The sequence below is a fragment of the Mytilus californianus genome, unplaced genomic scaffold (assembly GCF_021869535.1).
Source record: "Mytilus californianus isolate M0D057914Y unplaced genomic scaffold, xbMytCali1.0.p SCAF_2, whole genome shotgun sequence".
Classification (NCBI taxonomy): Eukaryota; Metazoa; Mollusca; class Bivalvia; order Mytilida; family Mytilidae; genus Mytilus; species Mytilus californianus.
Genome location: NW_026262668.1, coordinates 107,647,590 through 107,662,401, shown reverse-complemented (window position 1 = coordinate 107,662,401; position 14,812 = coordinate 107,647,590). Strand labels below are relative to the sequence as shown.

At 32.3% G+C, this 14,812-nt stretch overlaps 1 protein-coding gene across 1 annotated transcript in view; it reads left to right on the top strand.

The window, feature by feature from the left end:
• The window catches only part of LOC127730692 (60S ribosomal protein L27-like), a 33,244-nt gene that overhangs the window by 4,782 nt on the left and 13,650 nt on the right, over window positions 1-14,812 (top strand). Inside the window, exons 2-3 of the mRNA XM_052239215.1 lie at window positions 966-1,048; window positions 10,505-10,674. Of these exons, the coding sequence (XP_052095175.1) occupies window positions 968-1,048; window positions 10,505-10,674 (251 nt within the window). The 5' untranslated portion in view covers window positions 966-967. The remainder of the gene's footprint in view (window positions 1-965; window positions 1,049-10,504; window positions 10,675-14,812) is intronic.

Here is a 14,812-nt window from a genome sequence, read left to right as displayed (position 1 = left end):
CATTGTGGCCAATTAAATTCTGGAAGGGATCAAAACCTGGTAAAAAAAACTTACCTCAATTAAATACTGATTAAGATGACTTTGAGTTTGACCAGAGTGTTCAGGCAAATGAGTTATTGATTTCTCAATACTCCACAAAGAATAAAATCATTAAATATATGAAGTACTTATTTTGTTTTGCAGGATGATTTTAGATGAATGTGGTCTCAGTCATTAAAACACCCTATGATCATATCATTAATCTAAATAAGAAGATGTGTTACGAGTGCCAATGAGACAACTCTCCATCCAAGTCACAATGTATAAAAAGTAAACAATTATAGGTCAAAGTACTGCCTTCAACAAGGAGCCTTGGCTCACACCGAACAGCAAGCTGTAAAGGGCCCCAAAATGAGGTGTAAAACAATTCAAACAGGAAAACCAACGGTCTAATCTACATAAAAAACGAGAAACACTTATGAACTACACCAACAAACGACAACCACTGAACAACAGGCTCCTGACTTTGGACAGGTGCATACAAATGCAGTGGGTTTAAACGTTTTAACAGGCGCCAACCTGGTTGTTCTAGTCAAGGGTTTAAAGTGTATCTTATTTAATCCATCTGGGAACTGTTTATTTTTTTTCAATAAAAAGTAGGTCTGGCAAACAGTTGACTGGCAAATCTGTCTTACATGCAGGACCCAATGTTTGACAGGAACAAAAAAATATCTGCATCTTTATTTTAGTTTTAATATTCCCGAGATAGTAACCTGCTCTAAAATTTCTAATTATGCATGATGTTTTATGATTTTGAAATCTAGCAAGTAATATTCTTCTTTAGAAAGTTCTACATGTACTGGTAAATGAATTTCTTGGACAGATTGGTATAAAGTTAATGTTGAGCTAAATCTACAAATGTATATATAGTCATGATAGTAGTGATCATTAACAGATTGTAGTTAAAAGTTTGTTTTTACTTTTAGCCATGGGCAAGTTTATGAAAACAGGCAAGGTAGTTCTTGTGCTGAATGGCCGATTTGCAGGACGTAAAGCTGTCATTGTAAAGGTTAGTTAGATTTGATAAGACATTTGTTCATGTTAGGTTTTTTCCAAAGCCAAAACAAAAATATATATGTACTTGTAAAGTGGTAATGGCACAATAAAATATGGGTGGTTGGGAATGTATAAAGTGATGTTTTTTATGCCCCCGCCATAGCGGAGGGGGCATTAAGTTTTACCCTTGTCCGTCTGTACGTACGTCCCAAAATTGGTTTCCATTCTCTAACTTTAGTTTGCCTCAACCAAATGTTATGAAACTTATACACAATGCTTATTACCACAAAACACAGATCAAGTTTGAATTTTGGTGGCGTCACTTTTACCGTTCTAGAGTTATGCCCCTTTACAAATGGAAAATTGCTGAATTAATCGTTTCTGTTCTCTAACTTTAGTTTGCCTCAACCAAATGTTATGAAACTTATACACAATGCTTATTACAACAAAACACAGATCAAGTTTGAATTTTGGTGGCGTCACTTCAACCGTTCTAGAGTTATGCCCCTTTATAAATGGAAAAATTGCAAAATGTTTATTTTCTTCTAAATATCAAGTAATTTTTAAAATTGGAGTTATCTTCCTTTGTCCATGATTATAGTTCAATCAACTACAATCAATGCTTTATACAATGCAATGTTTAATTTTGACTTCCACTGATAAAACACAGATCAAGTTGAATTTGGGTAGTGTCACTTTAATCATTATTGAGTTATGCCTCTTTATAAACACAAACATTATGAAATTGAAAGATTGCAAAATGTTTAGTTTCCATTCTGTAACTTAAGTTTGCCCCAACCTAACATTATGAAACCTATACACAATTATCATTACCACAAAACTAAGATCAAGTACAAATATTTTGTTTCCGTTTTCTAACTTTAGTTTGCCTCAACCAAATGTTATGAAACTTAAACACAATGCTTATTACTACATAACACAGATTAAGTACGAAATTTGGTGGCAACACTTTAACCATTCTTGAGTTATGTCCCTTTATAAACATAAAAATTGCTGAATTTTTCGTTTCTGTTCTCTAACTTTAGTTTGTCTCAACCAAATGTTATAAAACTTATACACAACCGTTCTAGAGTTATGCGTGTTTACAAATAGAAAAATTGCTGAAATTTTAGTTTCTGCTCTCTACTTAAGTTAGCCTCAACCAAATGTTATGAGACTTACACACTATGCTTATTACCACAAAACTCAGATCAAGTTCAAATTTGGGAAGCGTCACTTTTAACGGTCTTCAGTTATGTCCCTTTATAACTATATGATATGCAAGCGGGGGCATCATCTGAGTCCACATGTGGACACTATCCACATTTATTTTTTATTAATATTTTTCATAGACTATCATGTATAAAGGTATACATTTGTATGTTCTGCACTTCAACATTGATTAACCAAAAATATCCTTTTAATATGTGTTGGGTTAGAGATGAATATTTAGGGCAGGTAGGCAGGCAGAAACACAACTATATATTTTTTTTTGATTGACGTTTTATTCCTGGATTGTTCGATTCAAATTAATTTTATACAAGCAATGCATATAACTACTTCGGCTGTTACCGCTTTATGTCTTGGTATATTATCTTTGACATTTTGAATGGACAGCAACATTAATTAATTTTTCATCTAATTTATGTTGAACATCAGTGAATGTGCAGCTTCAAGGTGAAAAACACAATTTTGAAGTAACTAGATATTTGACAAAAGGAACTGTCTTTAATAAAAATCATCTGTCATCTTTTATTGACTTTAACACTTAGTTCTTAATGTCTGAGGCGATTAAGACCATACTTTGTAAATCCTTTCCTTAACATGGAAGTAAAAAGTGACCTTAGCTTTGTTCCTATCAGATAACAAATCAGGGCTGTTCCTAACCCATTTGTGTATTGTCCGACTGTCCAAATTGAGAAGAGTTCATAATTGCCAGACTTATCCAGTATTTAGGCCATTTAATTTTAAAATTAAATTTGTTTGGCGTTGCCTACCTCCCCACATATAAAGCAGCCTACCCATAAATTTTACAACACAAATTGTTTCAATATTTTTGTTTAAGTGTTTTTCTTGCTCTAACATCGTTTTCTTGTCTTAAACATGTAACTTATGCTGTTGGCCAAAAAAAAAAAAGATCCCTACCTACCTACTCAACCCTACAAGGCATGGGTAGGCAACATCTATCAAACTAAGAATTTGTTAAGGGTGACCTTATGACTAATTTTTAATTCTTCAAGAATTATATGTTGTATTTACAATGTAGTATTATGTTGGTGTAGCTGTTTAGACTGGATGGTTTTGCTTGTACATGTAAATTGACGTCTTGTATGTATAATGTATGTATCAAAACCTATACCACGTAGTTGGCTATAAAAAGCCCTGAAATTACAAATGTAAAACAATCAAAATGAAAAATCTAACAGCCTGATTTATCTACAAAACAATAAACGAAAAAACACACAAATGTAAAATAATCAAAACAAGAAATCTAGCAGCCTGATTTATGTACAAAACAATAAACGAAAAACACACAAATGTAAAACAATCAAAACAAGAAATCTAACAGCCTGATTTATGTACAAAACAATAAACAAAAAAACATGATCTACAGTAACAAATGACAACAACTGAAGTACATTTTCCTATAAAGTTTTTTTTGTCATGTGAATTTCTCACTTTTTATGAGTATTATTATAACTATATTTGGTATACATGTATGTGATATTGATCCATGTAAGGTCTACATGTCCATCAGACAGGATTTACCTTACCTCAAACTCATTTCATTTATCAGTTATAGGTAAAGTTTTCATGGTCAAATCTACTATTAGAACTAAGTAGTAGGTCTATATTTGGTGTATGGAATGATTTTAAGTTGTACATGTCTGTCTGGCTGAGTATATCTGGCTTTGACCTCATTTTCATGGTTCACGGGTCAATGTTAAGATTTTGTGTTTTATTCAGATACTATAATTATATATATATAAGCAATAGGTCGCCTACATATTTGGTGTATGGAATGACTGCAAGGTGTACATGTCCATCTGACATAAATTACCACATATTCATGGATCATTGATAATGTAATACTTTTTGTAGAACTTTTTATGCCCCTGCTGTAGCAGAGGGGACATTAAGTTTTACCCTTGTCCGTCCGTACGTACGTCCCAAAGTTGGTTTCTGGTCTCTAACTTTAGTTTGCCTCCAACAAATGGTATGAAACTTATATACAATGCTTATTACCACAAAACACAGATCAAGTTTGAATTTTGGTGGCGTCACTTTAACTGTCTGAATTTTTTGTTTCTGTTCTCCAACTTAAGTTTACCTCAACCAAATGTTATGAAACTTATACACAATGCTTATTACCACATAATACAGATCAAGTTTGAATGTTGGTGGTGTCACTTTAACAGTTCCAGAGTTATACCCCTTTACAAATGGAAAAATTGCTGAATTTTTCATTCTGTTCTCCAGCTTAAGTTTACCTGAACCAAATGTTATGAAACTTGTACACAATGCATTTTACCTTAAAATACAGATCAAGTTCGAATTTTGGTGGCGTCACTGTTACTGTTTTAGAGTAATGCCCCTTTACAAATGGAAAAATTGCTGAATTTTTCGTTTCCGTTCTCTAACTTAAGTTTGCCTCAACAAAATGTTATGAAACTTTTACACAATACTTATTACCACAAAACTCAGATCAAGTACAAATTTGGGTAGTGTCACTTTTACTGTTCTTCCAGGGTCCGACACTTACGGTTGTCCGATTGCCCGGGGCAAGCTAATGCCGTATTCGGACAAGTAAAAACATCATCTTGGTTGTCCGATTGGGCAAGTGAAAAAAAAAGTGTTATATGATTAAAATTTCACAAAATCAATAGTGTCTGTTGTTTTGTCCATAGATTACTCAGTGATAACACCGCACGGTCGAGTAAAGTGGTCTTAACCCCCCTTCAATGCGTATATTTCGTCAATTGTTCGCACTGAATTCCCCATTTTTCCAAAAATAGATCACGTTTAAAAATATTGGCCAATCAGGCTGCCGCGGTGTTGCTTCGTCATTATCGTTATCCATCGGGACACCACTCGGGCGTTTCCGACGCACGTGTTATTCCCACCGACCAATGGAAAGCGGAGGTCTATTTTCGTTGTTCTAACTTTATAATTTGACATCGGATGTGTATTTCCCTAAGATGGAAAAACGTAAAAGCTTGAAAGAGAAAATGAAATTAAACTTTAACAAATTTGTCAGTTGTCAGTTTATCAAGAAGGGTTATTTGAAATGGCATTTCTTAGATAAATTATTATGAAATAAGTATCTCTATGTAAATGATCCAATTCCCGTATATTCATCGATCTTTTCCCTCCCTCCTCGGCTCATATATGCCTCATAGTATATTTTCATACTCCATAATCAATTTACACCCCATATACATGATAACTATATTTTATCTGCATGTACTACATTACAACCACAAAAATAGCATGTAAAAGTTTGGGCATGTAGATTTCACTTTCGGACAAGTAAAAGTAATAGGGCACTTGCCCAACTGGACAAGTTGGTATAAAAGTTAATGTCGAACCCTGTCTTCAGTTATGTACCTTTATAACTTTATATGATATGCAAGCGGGGGCATCATCTGTGTCCCATGGACACATTCCCCATTTATTTCTGTAAGTCTTTTTACAAAGTTAATCATGATCAGTAAACACAGGCACTTGTCTTTTAAATTTTTTTTCCTATATACCTTAATATAACACAAGGTACCTAACTGGTATTTTTGAGAAATGACACACGGTTGCGAACTTCCGTTATATTTAGATTCCACGGTTGTCTATTCCACTAAAACTTGTTATGTAGTAAATCTCCATTAAATTCTCTACAAAATAGATGTACAACATGCCTATTTCTATTGTCTGAATCATTTGTAGCAGTCATTCCAAGTAGGTAATGATTTATAATTGTTCACATTAACAACCAATTTATATTACAGTTAATTTTAGAACAAATACATTCTGATTACAATACAGATCATGTCTAAGCTTTGGTTTTAAGGATCTGGAAAAGCTCAATTATATTCTACTTTTTGTTTCACAGGCTTTTCTTCCGGATCCTTTGGTTTTATCTGATTAATACACACCTTCAAAAGTTTGAAGGCTGAAATTTCATTGGCTGATGTAGTAAATACCAGAACTGACAGTAAAACGAAGTGTTGTCAGATCTTCCTAAGCAAAGCTTGGACACAGCATCTGTAATTTAATCAGATTAGAACAAATAATGTATATAACTTTATTTTTCGCTGTTCCCGCTTTATGTCCTGGTTCATATGCTTTGACGTTTTGAATGGACAGCAACATTAATTAATTTTTCACCTTATTTATGTTGAACATACTTTTATATGTGAATGTGCAGATTCAAGGTGAAAAATACAATATTATTAAACCCCTGCCAGGAATAGAAATAAGATTTTTTTTTAACTGGCCAAGATGGCTAACAGTTTTCTAAGTTTACTTGCCCTTCCTGATTTTTAGCTGGCCCTTCAAAATTGAAAAGAAAGAAATTCTTTGATCTTTAGTAATTGTATAGAATAGAGAATGGAAACAGGGAATGTGTAAAAGAAATAACAACCCGATCAAAGAGCAGGTAACAGCCCAAGCCACCAATGGGTCCTAAAAGCTGTGAGAAAATCTCTCACCTGGAGGCGGGCGTCTGCTGGCTCTTAACAATAATGTATACTTGTTAGCGAAATGGACGCCACAATAAATTCTGAAACATACAAATGAACCAAAATTAAAAAAAACACACAAGCCTTGCACAGGCTAGAGGTTCCTGATTTTGGACGGATGCAAAAATGAGATGGTGTTAAACATATTTTGTGAGATCTCAGCCCTGCCCCTATACCTCCAGCTAATGTTTATATTTTAGTAACATCCAATATCAAAATGTTTGTGTCATAAAGAAAAAAATTAATGTAACATTGTATTAGATTTTGATATGAAAATGTGTGGACTTCATAAAGTATTTCCTGTTTCTTCTCTCATTTTTATAGGACTGCAAAAAAATTTTTGGATTCGTATAATGCTATGACGTCGTCATCGTCTCGTCCGAAGACATTTTTGGTTTCCGGACAATAACTTTAGTTTAAGTGAATGGATCTCTATGAAATTTTACAAGAAGGTTTAATACCACAAAAGGAAGGTTGGGATTAATTTTGGGGGTTATGGTACAAACAGTTTAGGAATAAGGGGCCAAAAACAAGCATTTTTGTAGTTTCCGGACAATAACTTATGTGTTAGTGTATGGATTTCACTGAAATTGTACCACAAGGTTCCATATCACAAAGGGAAGGCTGGGATGGAGTTTGGGGGTAATTGCCCCAAACATGCAGGAATTAGGGGGCAAAAAAGGGGCCAAAAACGAGCATTTTTCTTTTTTTCCAGACAATAACTTGTGTTTAAGTGTATGGATCTCTCTAAAATTGAATTACAAGGTTCTATACCTCAAAGGAAAGGCTGGGATTGAGTTTGGGTAATTACTCCAAGGGGGGGGGGGGGACTTTTTTTTCTTCAAATTTTTTGAAAAGTTTCAAGAAGAAATTTTCAATTGAAAGTGTTGTGCAATAGATTTTTATACGACCGCAAAAAAATTTTGAGGTCGTATATTGGTATGACATTGGCGTCGTCGTCGTCGTCGTCGTCGTCCGGCGTCGTCGTCCGAATACACAATGGTTTTCGCACTCTAACTTTAGTTTAAGTGAATGGATCTCTATGAAATTTTACTATAAGGTTCAATACCACAATAGGAAGGTGGGGATTGATTTTGGGGGTTATGGTACCAACAGTTAAGGAATTAGGGGCCAAAAAGGGGCCGAAAATAAGCATTTTTCTAGTTTCATGACAATATCTTGTGTGTAAGTGTATGGATCTTTCTGAAATTTTACTACAAGGTTCCATTTCACAAAGGGAAAGCTGGAATTGAGTGTTGTGGTAATTGCCCAAAACGTTTAGTAATAAGGGGCCTAAAAAGGGGTTTAAAATAAGCATTTTTTAGTTTCTAGACAATAACTTGTGTTCAAGTGTATGGATCTCTCTAAAATTGTATTACAAGGTACCATACCACAAAGGCAAGGCTGTTATTGAGCTTGGTTTGGGGGGAAAGGGGGGTGGGGGTGATGAATCATAAGGGGGGAGGGGGTCAAAAAAGGGGTAATTTTTTTTTTTCCTTTTTTTTTTGTTTAAAATTTACATTTTAAGTTAGTTATTTTTTATCACGAAGAGAAAGTAGGAATTGAGTTTTGGGGTTAATTGCTCAAACATTTATGAAGAAGGGGCCAAATATTGGTCGAAAATAAGGATTTTTTTAGTTTGCAACAAAAACTTGTGTTCAAGTGTATGGATCTCTGTGAAATTGTATTGCAATGTACCATACCACAAATTGAAGGTTGTGATTGAGGTGGGGGATGATGAATCAAAAGGGGGTTGAAAAAATGTGTGGGGGGTAGGATTTTTTTTTTCCTTTTTTTTTCTTTAAAATTTTCCATTTAAAGATGGTTGTTTCAGATTTATATATGAAAGAAAATAATAATGATACGGTTATATATCATGAGGAATTGAAATTTAAAATTATGTATATTGGAAATTTAGGTTACATTGGAAAGTAATAATTGGCTTTGGGGGGGGGGGGGGGGGGGTGGTTATGGCTCTAATGTTTAAGGAATAAGGGGAAAAAAGGTTAAAAAACAAGGGTTTCCATTTTAATAGACAAATAATTGAGTAAAGAACATTATTTAAAAGCAGTGTAAGGTTGGTAATTCAAACTCATTTAAATATCTCATCTACACTGCTTTTAAATTATGTAAATTGGAAATTTGCCAATAACTTTATTGTTAATAAATGCATTGGAAATTTGCCAACAATTTTAGTGTAATAAACTTCATTGGAAATTTGCCAATATAAAATTTTGCTGATGAAGATTTTTTGTTTACCTTTAGCCTTGACTATGAAGTCATTTTCTATTTTTATAGCCTTATGATGTAGTTGAATTATTTAATACTTTTATGATGTGTTTAAATGGGGTTTTATCATGTTTATGGTTGCAAATTTATTGTTTTAGTATAATAAACTCCATTTAAAATTTGCCAATAAAAAAATTTTTTTTTTATTTTTAGCTATGATTATGATGTCATTTTCTATTTTACTTTTATGGTTGCAAAGAAATTTTTATTTTTAGATATTACTGTTAAATGATGCTGATTAAGGTTTTTGCTATGTTTAGCCATGACTATGATGTCATTTTCTATTTTAATATCTGTTATGATGTATTTAAATGGGCTTTTATGGTTACAAAGGAATTTTATTTTTAGATATTACTATAAAATGTTGCTGATGCTGATTAAGGATTTTGTTTATTTTTAGCCATGACTATATATAGCTATGATGTCATTTTCTATTTTAATACCTTTATGATGTAATTTCCATTTTTAGATATTACTGTTAAATGATGCTGATTAAGGGTTATTTGCTATGTTTAGCCATGACTATGATGTCATTTTCTATTTTAATATCTTTATGATGTATTTAAATGGGCTTTTATGGTTACAAAGGAATTTTATTTTTAGATATTACTTTAAATGTTGCTGATTAAGGATTTTTGTTTATATTTAGCCATGACTATGATGTCACTTTCTATTTTAATACCTTTATGATGTATTTAAATGGGCTCCCATGTATTTAGATTTTTGATTATTTATACATGTTACCAAATTGGTCCACTTGAACAAAAACGGTCCAAATTTCAACTTTATTACATTACATCTAACATTGAATTCTACATATTCTTTGATATATTGAAATTAACAAACAATTTAGTTTACGGATATTCCACCATAATAGGTAAATTAAATTTTTTCCAGTTCTTACACCACATTCATCTTGTGTCAGAAACCTATGCTGTGTCAAATATTTAATGACAATCCAAAGTCATAGCTGTATCAAGCTTGAATTTTGTGTCCATACTTGCCCCAACTGTTCAGGGTTCGACCTCTGCGGTCGTATCAAGCTGCGCCCCAGCGAAGCATTTTATTAAGATCTTTGACCACATTTATTTTGTGTCAGAAACCTATATTTATCAAAAATTTGATCACAATCCAAACTCAGACAGTATCAAGCTTGAATATTGTGTCCAAACTTGCCCCAACTATTCAGGGATCGACCTCTGCGGTCGTATCAGGCTGCGCTCATTGAAGCATTTTATCAAATATCCTTTGGTTTTCAATTCTGGAGTAAGATCTAATAGCTGAATTTAAAAATGTGTGTTAACTGTCACCTGCTGGAAAAAGTCTTCTCCACCTACGGAATTGAATTAGGTACTGCATTAGCTTTATTTCCCCTTTTGCAGTAATTTTTCATGTTTGTCAAATAGAAAAAAAGATCAATTGAAAGTGAATTTATATTTATTTTTCAGAATTATGATGAAGGTACGACAGAAAAACCCTATGGTCATGCACTTGTTGCTGGAATTGACAGATACCCCAGAAAGATCACAAAAAGTATGGGGAAAAAGAAACAAAAGGATAGATCTAAACTTAAGAGTTTCCTAAAGATATGCAATTACAACCATCTGATGCCAACCAGGTATAAACTTGAAACACAGAATATGATTATTTTTAGTCCCCTACCGACGAAGTCGAAGGGGACTTTAGGTTTGCACTCTGTCCATCAGTCAGTCCGGCAACTCAGTTTTCCACACTTTTTTTCTTCGTTCTTGAAGATATTGATTTGATATTTGGTATATAGTTTTATCATGACAAGTATTAGATCAAGTTCAAATTTTATTCCGGTCTGATGATTTAGTCCAGTGTTTTGGTCCATAAAAAAACTCCATAACTAATGTTAGAGTACTATGTTAAACCATACATCTGTACAAAGGGAGATAACTCATTTTTTAAAAGACATTCTTTGGTAAATTAAGGAATTTTGTGGCAGGTTTATATGTTATTTTGTATAAACTAATTTTCTGAATGCTACATGTATATATATATATATTTTTTTTATTAAGTGAAATCCTTTAATTAGATAATAATCTATTTTTATTAAGGTATATATTTCATTACATTACATTGTGTAGATACAAGTTGTTGACATTTTATAGATAAGTTACAAATCTTTATTAGTTAGTGACAAAAGAAAGAAAAAATATTTGGAACTATTAATTATATTTGATTGTAATTTGAAAATAGATTTACATTGTATTACATCATATCTCATTTTAGAGAACTATTAATCATATCTAATGTTAGAGTGTTATAGGTTTTCCTCACTTTTTTTCATCATGCTTGAAGATATTGATTGACAATTGATATTTAGTTTTATCATGACAAGTTACAGATAAAGTTCAAATTTTTGTTCGGTCTGATAATTTTGTGCAGAGTTATGGTCCTTTGACTTGAAAAAATTCACTCATACATTCAGTTTTCCACACTGTTTTTATACGTCTGTTTCGGGACGTATTATGGTATACCGTTGTCAGTCTGTCCGTCCGTCGTCAACATGTCGGACATTAATTCAAAAACGCTTTAACCAATATGCATGAAACTTTGGTGAATTGTTTATATTTATTGACGTGAGCTCCCTTTCGTTTTTTATAAATTTCAGATTTACCATTTCTGAGTTTTGGGGTTTTATTCATTAAAAAAGGGGGGATTTTCCAATTTTTTCGGACAATAACTCAAAAACAATTTCACCAATTTGCATGAAACTTTTTGTGAATTGTTCATATCTATTGACGTGAGCTCCCTTTTGTTTTTTATAAATTTCGGATTTACCGTTTCCGAGTTTTGGGGTTTTATTCATTAAAAAAGGGAGGATTTTCCAGTTTTGGGACAATAACTCGAAAACAATTTCACCAATTTACATGAAACTTTTGTGAATTGTTCATATCTATTGACGTGAGCGCCCTTTCGTTTTTTATAAATTTCGGATTTACTGTTTCCGAGTTTTGGGGTTTTATTCATTAAAAAAGTGGGGATTTTCCAGTTTTCAGACAACAACTCAAAAACAATTTCACCAATTTGCAAAAAACTTTGGTGAATGGTTTATATCTATTGACATGAGCTCCCTTTTGATTTTTATAAATTTCAGACTATACGTTTCCGATTTGTGGGGTTTTATTTATTACAAAATGGGGATTTTCCAGTTTTCGGACAATAATTCAAAAAAATGCTTTCAGCTTTTTTTATGAAACTTTGGTAAATTGTTTATATCTATTTTTGTAAGCTCCGTTTTGATTTCTATAAATTTTCGATTTTACGTTTCCGAGTTATAAGATTTTATTTGTTTTTTGTCTGACAACAGATTTACTAAGTATTGCGCAACAGCACAGTGTATTGCACAACAGCAAGAAATCTTTCATATAACCAATTTCAAGTTCTTTGACTACATTTATTCAGAAACCTATAATATATCAAATATTTAATTACAATCCAAATTCAGACCTGTATCAAGCTTGAATATTGTGTCCATTTTTGCCCCAACTGTTCAGGGTTGGACCTCTGCGGGCGTATCCAGCTGCGCTCAGCGAAGCAGTTTATTAGTCATGCTTGAAGATATTGACTTGATATTTTCTTTTTGTTTACACCATGACAAGTTATAGAACAAGTTAGCATTTTGTTCCAGTATAATGAATTTTTACCCGGTAGGGGACTATGTATTGCCATGCAATACTCTCAGAATGCCTGTTAAATGATACAAAAAATCAAATATTGGATGTTTCAACAATTGTCATAATTTGGCATTGTTGTAAACTTTTTCTGCCAAATTACATTAACATATCTAACATATATCTTGATGTGGGTTGTTATATTATTTCTGTATTTTGAGGTGAGATTGTCAGACAGTATATTTTTGCAAGAATTACCTGTGATAGTTTCGTTCTGGGGTATTCGAATTCATTCATAAGTGGTTAACAAAATCATCGTGACAGTATGTATACATTTTAAAGGTATACTAGCATTCTGCAAATAAAAAAATTTCCAGTTTGGAAACTTGATAAGTTATGCCGATAAAGTATGCACCATAAATGAAAAAAATGACTGACATTGTAGGAAAAATTACTTAAATTCAACTACCTCTTGTTCTGTAAATAAAATCAGAATTCTGATCATAAATTATAATCAACAAACATTGCACCATAATCATGATAATGCAAATGTATGGCAAAAAGTTAACCAAGTTTATCTACTTGTAACTTTAACGATTAATTTAAGAAAATAAAATCATACCAATATGCACACCTTTTCTATATGTACCAATATAAAAACAAAAAAATCTAAGCTGTAAAATTGTGGGAGTAGTTGAGCAGATGAAACAGAGTTCAGTATTTACAAAATTTCCACAAATTGACAGGTGTGTATCTTTATTGTACCGTTGTATCCAAACAAACAATTTAAAAAAAACAAACATTTCGTCCTTTATGCAATAGAAAAGAAAGGATTTGGAGGGTATCAATCCATGACACAAAATGGATATATGCACAGCAAAAAACACAAAAAGCTAATGAACAGCACTTATAATGCGGTTTTTCATCTATATGCCTGTTCCAAGCCAGGAGCCTGGTCCTGGATTAAAATATAAATTTGTAGGACTACAAGTATACTTATCATCAATTTCAGTTTGATTTATTGTGAAAGTCAAGCCTGAAATTCAGTGGTTATGGTAATTTTCTTTAGCCTGCTTTCTTAAATGAAAATTGTTAGGTTTACCTTGTAATTGATCCATCAGCAAAACTTGCAATTATAAAAGTGAAAATATAAAAAATTCATAAGTAGTAGTTAGTAATTTGAAGTAATTTAGATATACAATGTATTTTAACACTCTTATTGCATTTATGTAAGTTTTGATAAAATACATCTGCATATAAAATAAAACAGATCTCTGTGATGACCCATATATCGATTATCTGATAAATTGCTTGATGGATAAAATTCGAGGCTGTGTCTGAGTGATCTGTGCTGAATTTGTAAGGTTTTATTCTTTTAATAAACAATAAACAAATAAAGTTGGAGGCTGTGTCTGAGTGATATGTGCAGAATTGTTTAAAGCTGCCTGTACTGGAAAAGGAGTAGGGGCATTAAGGCCTGGTTTTGGCCCAAGAAAATAAAATGTTTAACGACTACTGCAAATTGGCACATAATGTTTGGAAATGCATAGAGTGAAGAAATATAAATGTAAAACATAATATTGTTGATCTGATGATGTCACAATTACGTCATAATATGTACCGTTTTCATGAAAACGATGCAAAATACAGAATTTGCACAATTTTCAATTGTTATTTCCATTACGGAAAAACCGTTCGCAGCCAGGAAACAACAAAATAATTTAAGAGAATCTATTATAACTATTGACATAATTTCACCAAATATAAAGTTGTTTCTTGGGTGTGCACATACTTTGCCAATCTAAAATATACTTAGAATTTGATGAAAAACAAGGAAATTTAAGAAATTTTACAAAATATACAAATTTCGTCATGATTTGTTGCCATGGTAGCTCATTTAATGTGGAATTTGTTTTTATTTTCTGAAAACCTTGTACCTTAGTCTAGTTAGAACAAATTTAAAAATATGTATGATAACTTTTAAATTTGCAGTAATATTTGGGCCAAATAAGGTCCTTATTGCCCCTACTCCTTTAATTGTTGCACCTTTACTGAAATTTATATAACACATTTTCTTTAAACTTAATAAGATTATTGAAAATGAATATAATAATT